Source organism: Musa acuminata, chromosome BXJ1-11 (assembly GCF_036884655.1).
Source record: "Musa acuminata AAA Group cultivar baxijiao chromosome BXJ1-11, Cavendish_Baxijiao_AAA, whole genome shotgun sequence".
NCBI lineage: Eukaryota > Viridiplantae > Streptophyta > Magnoliopsida > Zingiberales > Musaceae > Musa > Musa acuminata.
This window is the reverse complement of record NC_088337.1, coordinates 25,739,147-25,753,879: the sequence shown is the minus strand read 5'-3', so window position 1 is coordinate 25,753,879 and position 14,733 is coordinate 25,739,147. Positions and strand designations below refer to the sequence as shown.

Sequence of the window (14,733 nt, the reverse complement as noted above, 5' to 3'; positions counted from 1 at the left end):
CTATCATAGTGCGGGGTTGACGAGCCTTAACTTCACACCGGATCTCGGGAATAAGCCCTTCAATAAATGTATCCAGAAGTTGTCAGTCTGAGCAATCGCTAGCTTGATTTGATAATTTTTCAAACCTACTATGATATTCTAACACTGTAGAAGTCTAACGATGGCAAGCTGGCAATCAACATTCTCATATTCGGATGAGCCAAAGCGAACAAGAAGTCCTCTTTTGAACTGCTCCCACGAAGGAACTCCGTGGAAAGTTTCATACCAATCGTATCATTGGAGTGCATCTCCCTTGAGCTGGATTGAGGTCACTTCTACCTTGGATTCTTCTGGGGTTCTGTGAAAACGAAAAAAATTTTCTGCCTTAGAGATCCAATTGGTCGAATCTCCATCTTTCCATCTTGGAAATTCCATCTTCATATGTTAGTAATTTGTGTCATAATGTTGGGGTCATTTTCTTGTATTTTCATATTTGTGCAACGTAGAACTTGAGCCCCCATTTTGTTGAAATTCACTGAGGCTCTCCAGTAGGCTTTTTTTGAAATCATTAAGTGTTTCTTGCAGTCGATTCTCAATTCTAATTTTCAATGCTTCCATTTGTGTTTTCACCGAGTTATCAGTAGCCATTGCGTAAGACTGCAAATCTGTAATCTCAACTCCTATTTTTGGTGTCGGGTCAAGGGCATCAACACTATCGATGCGAAGTTGCCGAGGAGGTGGACGCCGAGGGCAGTGCTGCGGTCGTTGCGTTAGAGGAAGAGTAGCTACCATATGTTTGTGTCACTGCATGAGATGAGAGCATCAAGGCTGAAAGGCGACGATTGCGACTGTTGTGACCCAAGGAAGCAATCGTCGAGTAGCCGTGTTGTGGCTGCGGTGATGGCAACCGACAACTGCAGCAACGGAGGCAGAACAAGAGGGAGGTGGCATTGAAGCGGCCAAGGTTGAGGCTACAATGGTGGCAACCGATGGCTGCGACAATGATGCAGAGCAAGGGGGGCTGCAGCAACGGTGCAGATCGAGGGGGTTGAGGTGAAGGCTGCGGTGGCTGGCAGCAGCAGTCGTTGCTGGTCGGAGCGCAGCGGCGGCGTGGAGAAGGAGGCAACGAGGGTCATGGCAGGCTGGGTGGCGAGCGACGTCGTCGTTGGCTGGGCAGCAGTGGCGACGGTGGTGGCAACCGGCATTCGCAGCAGCAAGGGGATCCACGACTACGGCAGCAAGGGGACCCACGACTGCGACGGTGGTAACTGCCCTGTTTCGGTCACCACCGATGCAGAGCAAGGGGAAGCAGCGGCTGGGAGGCAAGCGACGGTCGTTGCACGGGGGAACAGCGGCTGGAAGGTGACGGCGACGGCGCTCGAGGCGACGACGGTGGCTGGAAACAAGGGCAGCAGATGTGAGTTGCCGTGATTGCCCTGTTTCGGTTACAAAAGATGCATAGCAAGGGGGATCGGCTGCTGGGAGGCGTGCAGTGGTCGTCACACGGTGCCTGGCAGCGGTGGTGGCTCGGCAACGAAGGAGAGGGGTGGCGTTGAAGTGGCCGAGAAACAGCGCTGGCGGTAGAGGCAACTGGCTCCTGCGGTAGCAGAGGGATCGGCGGCTGCTCTATTTCTATCGCACCACAGAAACAGCGATGCCGACAGATCGCACGGCCGAAGCTGCAACCAAGGGAAGGCAGCGATGGCGGTGCGGCTAGGGCAGCGTCGCCGACGGTAGAAGCGGCGATGGGTGGTCTGCTGGCTGGGAAACGGCGACCGCGGCCCTTCTCGCTCGAGCGAGATACGGGCGGCGAGGAGGCGAGGTGAGAAGGTGGCTGGCCGTGGCACAGCGGCAGCGGTGGGCGCTGGCCGGGAAGCAGCGGCGACGGTGGTCGCCGAACAGGAAGCAGGGGTGCGTGGCTGCGGTTGCTGCTGCTTCTTCTTTCTTTCTTTCTTTCCTTTCCTTTCCTTTCCTTCTTCTTTTTTTTTTTTTTTTTTTTTTTTTTTTTTTTTTTTTTTTTTTTTTTTATAGCTACGATAGCAAAAACGCTAAGGATCGCCGCTCTGATACAAAATGATAAGACCCTAAAGTCTTATCGTAGGCTCTGATACTAAATGATAAGACTCTAAAGTCTTATCGTCGCTCTGATATCAAATGATAAGACCCTAAAGGTCTTATCGTCACTCTGATACCAAATGATAAGACCATAAAGTTTTATCGTCGAAGAAAGGGAAGAAATGAGGATGATAATGATCGCTTCGAGGGGATTGACCCTACTTGATCGCTTCGAGGGGATCGGCCCTCCTTGATCGCTTCGAGGGGATCGACCTCCTAGGGTTTGTCAAAAGACATAATAGTGTTTTTCATATATTACTGAAAAGAAGCAGTTAAATCCCTATTTATAGAGTTTCACCCAGAGTCCATTAGGACTTGAACTCTAATAATAAATAAATATTAGATAAACCTCTACTTGACTCTAACTGAACCAAACCGACTCAATAAACAAATGGACTAAATAGACTCAATAAACATTATTCAAAAGCTTAGAAAAAGGGTCCTAACATCAATACCCTATTTTGATTGTTTTAAATTTTGATCAAATTTTAATTCCGACTTTTGGTCAATTTTGTCTTTCACCCGATCTAAATTTTTGACTATTTGATTGAATTATGGTCATGGCCTAATTTAGACCTAATTTGGTTCAAATTTAAGTTTTTAATTGATTTTGACCTCAGTTAACTTTCATTTCACCAAACCCTAATTTTGATCAAATTTGACCTCAATCAACTCTAATTCTAACTCGCGGTAATTGGGATGATGTTTGACCTAAATCTATGAGTCCAATTTAGGTTGCCTAATTTTGGGCCTACCTAATTAAATAAGTTTGATTAGTCTAATTTAGGATTTCAGGCTGAATTAAAAAAATATAAATTATAATTTCCTTTATAGTTTTCTTATACGATATATCGATAAAACTTTTGCATATGAAAATTAAAATCTAATTATTGTTCTTAAATATTTACTTAGTTATTCACATATATATTTAAAATTATGAAATAATATTTATTTTTTACATAAAGGCATGATTTATGATTTATCATGATTATATTTATCATGTGAGTTTTTCTTTATATTGATTAATATTTTATAATTATTATAATAATTATTTTATTATTACTAAATTATTTTAGTATAAATTAAATTAAAAAATTTTGATGAATATTATTTATAACTTATATCTTTGAGTTTTATCTGATTGGTAATCGATAAAATAGCTCAAGATGAAAGGTTTATGAGATATGAATTATAATATAAATTTTATCATTTATAAGATATTTTAAAATATATTTTATATTATTATATTTACCTTGTAGTTATCAAAGTGGTCTAGACTTATAAAATTACATTAATGAATTAGTCCTAAATGATATTTAAAAAATAATATTCATAATTACAAACTTAACTAAGAGATTTAGATAATTATAACGAAGAATCTACTTCGAATAATTATACAATTGAGTAGAATAATACTGTTTTAAATATCCTTACAATCTAGGAAAGCGAAATTATTCTTAAAGAATCACATAAGTCCTTCATATACTATTTAGTGTGAACACTAAATATGCTAATATTTCACTAAAAGTGAAATAAAGATAATATTAATACTTTATTTTTTATTAAAAAACTTAAAGTCTTTATATTATATTATATTATTATAATGATATCTCCTTCATTGTATTCTAACAAATACTCATATATTTTTTAAATTAAATTATTATAAATAATTTAAGCATATATAATTTATATTGAGTGTGTTAAATCTTTATCAAACTAGTTAAAATGATTACAAACAAAAATATTGAAAGTTATATCAAACAAATAATTAAGATAAATGATTAGAAAAAGTCTAAAAGACTCGGTTTTATAAAAATTATTACTAATATTTAGATTTTTATTATAATCTACAACTAGTGCAATAGAATATTTTAAATATTAATTTAAATTTACTGATAAGTCGTTAGCTGATACCTTCATAAAAGATCTAATTGAAGTTTAATATGATAGTATTTAAGAAATTCAAGATGATAACTTTAATATGACATATGATAGGGAAAATAATGGCATAAGTATTATTAGGATCGTGAATGGAACTAAGAGGGTGAGTGAATTAGTGCTATCATAAACTTTCAACGATTTTAAAAAATTACGTTCGATAAAGCCCGTAATGGAAATGCATTTAAACTTAATAACGTTCGTAAGAGTACAGGCAAAAGTAGTAGATAGTTAAATTAGAATGCAATGAAAGTAAACAACAAAAGAAAAGAGCACACCGAATTTATAGTGGTTTGGTTGTCGTGACCCACGTACACTCTCGATTCCTCCTCCGTCGAGGCCACTAACTTCTACTATCGATCTTCTTTCAATGAGCGAAGATCAACTACCCTCTTACAACTCTTTCTTGTTTTCACAGGTTTAGGAGACAACCTTTACAAGTCTCATACATCTCTTAAAATGATCACAAATCTTAAAGAAGAGGAGGACACCTAGCACTTTTTCAAGATTTTTACAACTCAAAATCTCAAGGCTTTTGTTCACTTTTCATGCTTTTTCAATCAGAAGAGTGTGGAGTATTTATAAGCCCCAAATGGCTTAAAAAATGGAGCAAAAAAGTATCTCATCCCAGGTTTTTGGAGTATTGGCAATACCATCAATAGTACTAGGCGGTACCACCTCTGCTCCCCTAACAACTGACGGTACTATTACTAGTCTGAGTGGTATGACCGCCTAACAAAGCCTTGGAGACTGGGCTTTAGCGGTACCATTGCTTGATAGGGTGGTATAACCACCGCTTGGCAGCATTAACTGCTGATAGTACCACCGCCCAAATAAGTTCTGGGAAGCTAAGCCTCAAGCGGTTCCATTGCCAGCCTTGGCGGTGCCACTGCCTGACATGGCTCCAGGTTACTAAGTGGGCCAAATATTAAGCCCAATTCAGCCCTAATTCAATCCCAATTGGCCCCTAATTGAATTAGTAGGGTTATACCTAAACCTAACTCAAATTAAGATTTAACTATGATGATTAAGACAAACAATTACAAAATAGTAAATCTAAGTTGTCCTGCTTATTATTTGTTCATCCGAGCTCCAAGTAAACTTCCGACGCATCGTTTGAACCTTTGGCACATCACCCAATCCATCGACATGTTGACTCTTGCAATGTCCAATTCTTCCGGCTCGATGCCCGATTTCTGACTCTGACCCAACTTTTGATTCTATTGCTTTAATTGTTTTGTCTTTTCATGATCAAAGTTATGTTGAAAAATCTGGAGTGACATCACATGTGCAGTGGAAGAACATAAAACAAAATCCCAGAATTCCCATAGAAAAAGATTTCTTACAATCATGCAAAAGTTGGTAAACAAAAACCCACGAAACATAAAAAATACATGTAAGAGAATTACCTAAGGAGATCCTATATCCCTAAATTTTTGTATTTCTATGGGACTAGATGAAGGAGTTCAAACGTCCTCCTCTCCAACGGCGATCCACACGACAAGGGCTGCGAAGATGCTCCTCAAATCACTGCCCAAAACTCTTCCTCGGATGCACTATATAATCAAGAAGGGGGTGCCCCTTCTTGCAAGCAATCACCTATGTGTCTAATCCCCATCATACCCCTGTGAAGCTCAAAGACAATTTAAACAATGGTTTTGTTAGTGGATCTGCTATGTTTTGTTCGAATGGAACTTTTTCCACTACTACATCTCCTTGGGCTATGATCTCTCTGATCAGGTGGAACCTTATCAGAATGTGCTTAGAGTTCTGATGAGACATGGGTTCCTTCGCATGAGTAATCGTCCCATTGTTATCGCAATATAAGGGAATCGACTCCTCACTACTCAGTACGACTTCGAGATCTATAATAAACTTCTTCATCCAAACTCCCTCCTTTGCTGCCTTTGTTGCAGCAATGTACTTTCATGTGTGGTCGAGTCAACAATAGTATCATGCTTGGAACTCTTTCAGCATATTGTTCATCCATTCAGGGTGTACACATACCTCGAATTCGACTTGTTATCATCGATATCGGATTGAAAACTCAAGTTGGTGTAGCCTTCAACCCTAAGGCTACTACCTCTATATACCAGTAAAAGATCTTTAGTCATTCTCAAGTATTTAAGGATACACTTTACTGCTTTCCAGTTCTCCAAGTTTGGATCCGCTTGATATCTACTCATGACACTCAAAGCACATGTTATATCAAGTTTGGTACATAGCATGACATACATGATAAACCCTATCACTGAAGCATAGGGTATTTTATCCATATTCGTGCTTTCTTCAGGAGTCTTAGGGGACATGCGCCTAGAAAGTGATATCTCATGTCTTATCCGTATGAGACATCTCTTGGAATTTTTCATATTAAACCTTTTGACAATAGTGTCTATGTATCTTAATTGGAACAAGCGAAGCATCCTCTTGAATCTATCTCTATAGATTTGAATCCCCAATATATATGATGCTTCCCTTAAGTCCTTCATGGAGAAGTGTGTAGATAACCAAGCATTTACTATGGATAGCATTTCTACATCATTTCCAATGTTTAAGATATCATCCACATATAACACCAAGAAGGTGATAGCACTCCCACTTACCTTTCTATACGCACAAGACTCATCTTTGTTCTTAGCAAAATCATAAGATCTGATCGTCTCATCAAATCTTTTGTTTCAACTTCAGAAAGCTTGCTTCAGACTATAAATGAACCTAAGCAACCTACACACTTTATCTAGGCTATCCTTGGACACGAATCCCTCAGGCTGTATCATATATACCTCCTCCTTGAGATTGTCATTGAGGAACACGATTTTCACGTCCATCTACCAGATCTCATAATCATATTGTATTACAATAGCCAGTAGAATTCTGATAGATTTTAACATGGCTATGGGTGAGAAGGTTTCATCATAGTCAACACATTACCTTCGACGATACCCTTTAGCCACTAGCCTTGTTTTATAAGTTTCTACCTTTCTATCTACTCTAATCTTCTTCTTGAAAATTCACTTGCAACCAATGAGTATAATACCCTAAGGTGCATCAACTAGGCTCCAAACTTTGTTTGAGTATATAAAATCCATCTCAGAATTCATGACTTCTTGCTACTTCCCGGAGTCTATACTCATAATAACCTTCTCGTATGTCTGAGGATCAATATCCTCAATATCCTCTCCTCTAATATGTCCCACAAATCTCTCGGGAGGATGGATACTCTATTTGACATACGTAAAGTTGGAACTTGTGTATTAGGTACCTAAACAAACTCGGGTTGGGGAGTGGTGCTTGGGCTAGGTTCTCCAACCTCGCTCAACTCTATTACACTCCAATATCTCCACCAAGAATGTGTTCCGTTTTAAGAAACACCACTCTCTTAGCTACAAAGACCTTTTGATCCTCGGGGTGATAAAAATAATACTCACAAGTTTCCATTAGGTATCCCACGAACTTGCATCGCTCTATCCTAGATTCTAACTTATCGGGGTTATGTCTTTTAACATGGGTAGGGAAGCTTGAAATCTTAACAACCTTAAGATCGGACTTCTTCCCTTTCCATATCTCACATGGTATAGACACTACTGACTTAGTTGGAATTATATTCAGAAAGTAAGATGCGGTCTCTAGGGTGTATCCCCAGAATGAGACGGGTAGGTCAGCGAAGCTCATCATAGACCGCACAATGTCTAATAGTATACGATTTCTCCTTTCAGATACACCATTAAGATAAGGTATATAAGGAGGTGTCTATTAGGATATAATCTTATAGTCCTTGAAAAATTGGGTGAACTTTGTACTTAAATACTCACCTCCCCAATCTAATCGAAGAGTCTTGATACTCTTTCCAATCTAGTTCTCCACTTCATTCTTATACTCTCTGAATTTTTCAAAGACCTTAGACTTGTACTTCATCAAGTACAAATATTCATACCTTGAGAGATCATCAATAAAGGTAATGAAATAGGAGTAACCACCTATGATATGAATTAATATTAGATCACATACATCACTATATATGAGTTCTAGCAGCTTAGTGGCTCTCTCTCTCTAGTTTCACTAAATGGAGAGTTGATTAGTTTTCCATAAAGGCAATGCTTGCAAGTTGTATATGACTCATAGTCGAATTGATCTAGATATCTATCATTAGCAACTTTTAAATTCTTCCCTCATAGATGTGACCTAGTCTACAATGTCATAGGTATGCATTATTTACCTCATCTCATTTTCCTTTGGACACACTTACATTCATGATATGTGGAGCAGTGTCTAGCATAAACAAATCATTATGCAATATTCCTCTTATGATGATATTATCATCTAATAATATTGAACAATCATTATGCGGCAAAGATGTGCACTATAAGAGGAACTACAAAGAGTACCTTGTAGAGTGGGCGAAACAGAAGTTTGGAGAAGCTTTAGGTACATTCATGATTAGTCTCCAATTGTCATATTTTTATGATAGTGCATGGGTATTGGATACCGACAATGCTTATCACATCTGTAATTTGTTACAGATTCCGACAAAGCCTAGGAGATTGGCGAGAGAAATACTGCATAATGGTTTGTTTATATTAAATACTGCTCCATGCATCATGAATGTAAGTGTGTCTAAGAGAAAACGAGATCAGGTGAATAGTACATATGTATGACATTGTAGGCTAAGTCATCTATGAGGGAATGATTCAAAAATTGTTCAAGGATGGATATCTAGATCCATTCGACTATGAGTCATATACAACTTGCGAGTCTTGCCTTCATGGAAAACTAACCAACTCTCCTTTTAGTAGAATTGGAGAGAGAGTCATTGAGCTGCTAGAACTCATACGTAGTGATGTATGTGGACCCATGTCAACTCTTGTCATAGGTGGTTATAAGTGGTCTTGAGTTTTCTTGTAAGAAGTGCTAAGTCATCATCATCATTATCACTTGAGTTTTCTCCCAAGTGGTCTTCTTTGGTTATAAGTGTCGTGTCCTTCCTATTTGTTTGGAAAGTTATTCTCATGTTCATTATTTGTCATGCTTGTCATTTCATAGGTCAATAAAGACTCGATAAGTTTTTCAAGTGAAAAATTGTTTAAGTCATTTACTTCTTGTATTGTCATTACTTTTATATCCCAATTTTTTGGAAGGGATCTTAGTATTTTATTTACAAGTTCAAAGTTAAAAAATTTTTTACTAAGTGATTTTAAACCATTGACGACATTCGTAAAATAAGTGTATATGTCTCTAGTGATCTCGCTTGGTTTCATTCAAAACAACTCATAACTATGCACCAAAAGATTAATTTTTGACTCTTTTAACTCTACTTGTGACTTTGTGTATGACTTCGAGTGTATATCAAATATCATGTACAGTTTCACATATAGAAACCCGATTAAATTTATTTTTATCTAGAGCACAAAACAAAGTGTTCATCGCTTTAGAATTCAAAGAGAAAGTCTTCTTCTCCAAATCATTTCATTCGTTCATTGGTTTAGATGACTTTTGAAAATCACTTTCAACAATATTCCATAAATCAAAATCTATAGAAATAAAAAAAAATCCTTATATGAGTTTTTCAATATATGTAGTTCATCCCATTGAACATATGAGCACAAGTAATAAAGTAACTTTTATATTGCTGGCAAAAGTCAGCTCTCTTGAGTGTTAAACCAAACGAAGTGAAACGTGGCTTTGATACCAATTGTTAGGATCGTGATGACACTAAGAGAGGGATGAATTAGTGCTATCACAAACTATTGATGATTTTAAAAAATTACATTCGATAAAGCCCATAACGGAAATACATTTAAACTTAAAAACGTTAGTAAGAGTGCAAGCAAAAGTAGTAGATAGTTAAATAAGATGGCAATGAAGGTAAACAATAAAAGAAAAGAGCACACCGAATTTATAGTGGTTTAGTCGTCGTGACCTATGTACACTCTCAATTCCTCCTTCGTCGAGGCCACCGATTTCTACCATTGATCTTCTTTCAACGAGCGAAGATCAACTACCCTCGTACAACTCTTTCTCCTTTTTACAGGTTTAGGAGATAACCTTTACAAGTCTCACACCTCTCTTAGAATGATCACAAATCTTACGGATAGGAGGACACCTAGCACTTTTTCATGACTTTTATAACTCAGAATCTCAAGGCTTTTGTTCACTTTTTATGTTTTTTTAAGAAGGAGAGTGTGGGGTATTTATAGGCCCCAAATGACTTCAAAAATAGAGCCAAAAAGTGTCTCATCCTATATTTTCGGAGTACTAGCAGTACCACTACCAGTACTAGGCGGTACCATCGGTTGCTCCCCTGATAAATGGCGGTATGATCGCTTGACAAAGTCTTGAAGACTGGGCTCTAGCGGTACCATCGCTTGACAGGGCGGTACCACCGCTTGATAGCATTAATTGTCGACGGTACCATCGCTTAATCTGGGTGGTACCATCGCCTAATCTGGGTGGTACCACCACCCAAACGAGTTCTTGAAGGTTGAGCCTCAAGTGGTTCCACCGCTAGCCCTAGCGGTGCCATCGCCTAACTTGGCTACATGTTACTGAATGGGCCAAATAGTAGGCCCAATTCAACCCTAATTCGAGCCTAGTTGGCCCATAATTGAGTTAGTATGATTACACCCAAACCTAACTCAATTTATGACCTAACTACAATGATTAAGACAAATAATAAATCTAAGTTGTTCGGCTTGTTATTTGTTCATCCGAGCTCCCGTCGAACTTTCGGCGCATTATCCGAACCTTTGGCATATCGCCCAATCCATCGACATGTTGACTCTCGCAATGTCCAATCTTGATGCAACGTCCGATTCTTTCAGCCCGATGCCCGATCTCTGACTCCAGCCTAATTTCTTATTCTTTTGCTTTAATTGTTTTACCTTTTCATGATCGAAGTTAGTCCTGCATCACTTTTCTTAAATAGCACATTAGATCGTAAACTCATCAATTGATTTCATCATCAAAATCCAGGATTCGACTAGTATAGCACATCTGACTCAACTAGTGGTGGGCTACCACTTAGGATCAACATGAGAGCTCACACTATCCCCTCACATGAAACAACCATTAGAATACAACAATCAAACCCAACCTCTCAGTTTCCCCTCGATCGCACCATTAGACCTATCAACTCCCTCCCCTCCCCCATCATAAGTTTTCAGCAATCCGTCACCCTTAGCCATGATTTCGGAAGGGGTCACTCAATTAATTATAGTGAGCATTAATTCTTGACAGCATGATCTAACTCTTTGAGCACCTGATGTCGATCCTCATCCCTTGTCCATTTTGATCATGCCCCTACCTTAATAAACGATATGCCCTTGAATGTCTTTCTCTGATGTTACTGCATTCACTAGCCTTTGACATAAATAAACTCCTAGTGGTATAAGAAGTTGAAGAGAGGGGAATGAGCAACAAGCCACCCTTCGCCGACAAATAAAATATAAAAGTCGAACCTCGAAACCAGTCGGGGGAGGAGGAAGAGATACCATAAAAAAATTCTCTTAATCCCTTCTAAATCCTCTCTCCTTTTTTGATCGACTTAATTATCAAATAGGTTGAGTCAGAATGTCTCTCAATACTGACCAATTATGCAGGACTCCTGCACATCTAAGGAATACCTCAAGACGACACGAAACATCCCTTGATTAGGCCAAAATATACCTCGAAATGACTCCAAACTTCCTTTAACAGATAAACCGCACCTGAACCATGAGTCAATCACCATAAGCCACCAAAGTCTAAAGAGTATATTTGCTCTCGTAATCTCATAATTTCAATCTCATAATCTCATAATTGAAATTAATCGTATTAACTCGACTTAATATTGAGTATGAATATAGTTGAATCTTTTTTTATATATAATTTATTATTAATTTTATTTTTTTTATGTTATTTAAATTTATTATAATAAAATTAAGAATAAATAAAACTTAAATGAACTAAATAATATAATAATAATTAAGATTCAAGTACAATTATCTTTCTATACGCCAATCTAAGACTTAGCATAACGATTCAGGGATCGAACAATAGTTCTTTAGAACGACAAAAACTGACTTCCTACGAATATAAAATATCGTCAAAATAATATTATAAGTTTTTATTTTGTCTGTACGTTTCAATGGTTAATATATTTAAATTTCATCGGAAAGACATCAAAGAGCATTTTGACAAGCACTATCACCACAAAGCACTTGGACCGTAACTGTTCCGACAAGAGTAATATAATTAATCATTTAAAAAATAATATTTTTGTTTAATCAATCTTAATAATAATAATAATAGTAATAATAGTAATAATAATAATTGGTTAAATTTCAATGTGTTTGTTTATCTTTAGGTTTTTAGATTTGATACATGATACAATCAATATTGATCATCAACTCTTAATATAATGAAAATGATTTAATTTATTATGCTTTTGAAATTAATCTAACTTAATCACGTCGAAGTTATTAGTGAGTTATGATATTAGTTTAGAAAATTATGAGTGGAACAAACAGTATAAAAAAATAATAATAATAATAATAATAATATTATTATTACCAGTATATATACATATATACAATATATGTATACATATACATATATACAATATATGTATACATATACATATATATATATATATATATATATACTGGTACAGTAAGAAAACTTTCTCTTGTTTACAATAATTGTCGATTCTTGTGGAATAACACTACACTGCGTGTCGTGTCATATGACAAAATTATTTGATGTACATACTGCCACTACATCAATAGCTGAAGCCTCAAAATAAAACTGGGTGGAGTTAAATGTAACCCTTTCGTGTTTACTTATTCTTCTCTTCCTCTTTATCCATTTTAAAAGCAGTAAATAGGGAAGAAAAATAGTGGTATGATCTAATGATGGTTAGACACCGAGTAGTAAAATAGATTTGATTGCAAAGTAGAAATGTCGTGGTAGAAGATCATCCTCCAAAACAATCAAACCATCAAATACAACCCTACTTATATCTAACGAAAAATAATGTAATTTTAGGTGATGTGATCATTCACAGACCTGATGTGATAAGATCCACCCATCTTCGCTTGTGAGAGACGACATGATCTCAGCTTGTCATATTACTTCCACCAGAGAACAGATACGAACCTTCTTATATTTCCAGAAAACATTTATTCCATGCTTTCGTTTGCCGGAATCTTTTGCTGCCTCAGAGCTTCTCAAGATTCCTTTTTATCGTTTGGTTCACGGGCGGTGACTGTAAACGCGCTTGTCAAGATTCCTTTTGCGCTTGATTAGTTCACGGGCGGTGACCGTACTCAGCTCAAGTGGACTAGCCGTTGCGCCGTAGGCCCCACCGGTGCACGCGGAGGCGAAGCTCCGCGGCCAAGGCAAGGAACTCGGCTGCCTGAGCCGGCGTCAGAATCTCCACGACCTGCCGCAGGGTGGCGTCCCTCAGCTCGTCCGCCGCGCTGACGACCGCCCGCAACGCCCTGGCCACCACGTCCGCGGCCGCAGCCCGCGCGCTGACGTTTCGAGACCCGGCCCTCACCGCCCCGAGCACCGCCTGGCTCGCCATGGCCTCCTGCGCCTCGGCCAGACCCTCCGAGATCCGGTGCTCCGCCGCCACGACTTGCCGGCGGAGCTCCTCCATGGCCGTCCGCTGGTCCGGCCAGAGGAGGCAGCCGTCGCGGCCGCCGTCGCCGCCTTCGTGGAAGAGGAGGCGGAAGGCGAGGGAGGGCTTCCACCCGGCGACCCAGAGGAAGGTGCGTTCGAAGGGGGTGAGCCAGGAGTGGGAGATGACGTCTAGGACGTCGGCGTCGGCGTGTCGGGCCCTGGCGTCGCGGTACTCGCGGTAGTGGTCGAGGATAGCATCGACGGCTGGGAGGATGAGGTGCGGCCGGTGAATAAGGGCGGCAAGGAGGTCAGAGCGGAGTTCGTCGAGGCGGGCGAGCCAGGAGACGAAGAAGGCATCCATAGGGTCTCGAAGCCGCGCGGGGTAAGTTTCGAGGGCATCGGATCGGGCTGGGGCTAGAAATAGAGAACCATGTCCTTCGTATCGAAGAAAACTATCGACGGGATTCCGAGGCGGCGGCGAAACAAGGAGCAAGGCGGATGATGTGGGCGTTGCAGAGATGGAGCAGGGTCGGTGGAGTTTTCCTCGGTCGTGGGGTGGTATCGACATGGAGAAGGTCGCAACGGCCGTACCCGGTTATGACGTCATCAATAAATATTTAATATTTAATATTTAATATTTAATTTATATGAATTGAGAAAAAAAACGAATTCCCCTTTAAAAAAAACCCACTTTTATATATTTTTTCAAACAGTTACCAATTTAGTTTTTCTCAAACTAGTGCCTAATTTAAAAAATATTGAAACTACCTTTTCTCTATGGTCACCCGTTGTCATAGAGGACAAAAGAAAAGAGAAAAAAAAAAATCAAGTGGAGGAGGGAGGGAAGAGTGCCCACCTTCGTCATCATATCCCATTATTTTTTAAAGAGACACAAGGAATAAGAAGGGAAGAGAGAAAAGTATAGTTGATTGAGAAGAATGAAAGAAAAGTAGAGCAGAGAAGAGAAGGCGACAATGATAATGTAACAAATGTCACGACGATTATGAAAGAGGAGTGGAGGAGAATGGATAATTTGGGTAGTTTCTGAATTAGGGGATATGATTTGAAAAAAATTAAAATAGGGTAACTACGTGAGAAATA

The 14,733-nt window shown here is 38.9% G+C and overlaps 1 protein-coding gene across 1 annotated transcript; it reads right to left on the bottom strand.

The window, feature by feature from the left end:
• Positions 1 to 13,348: 13,348 nt before the first annotated feature.
• On the bottom strand, positions 13,349 to 14,200 carry LOC135596468 (protein DOG1-like 4). The gene has a single exon (XM_065088512.1). It carries the CDS (start codon positions 14,198 to 14,200, stop codon positions 13,349 to 13,351), a length of 852 nt encoding a protein of 283 aa, XP_064944584.1.
• Between the last annotated feature and the right edge of the window lie 533 nt (positions 14,201 to 14,733).

Bases quoted from the DNA above. Each gene is read 5' to 3' on its own strand.
- LOC135596468 (XM_065088512.1), bottom strand. From the start codon at position 14,200: ATGTCGATACCACCCCACGACCGAGGAAAACTCCACCGACCCTGCTCC.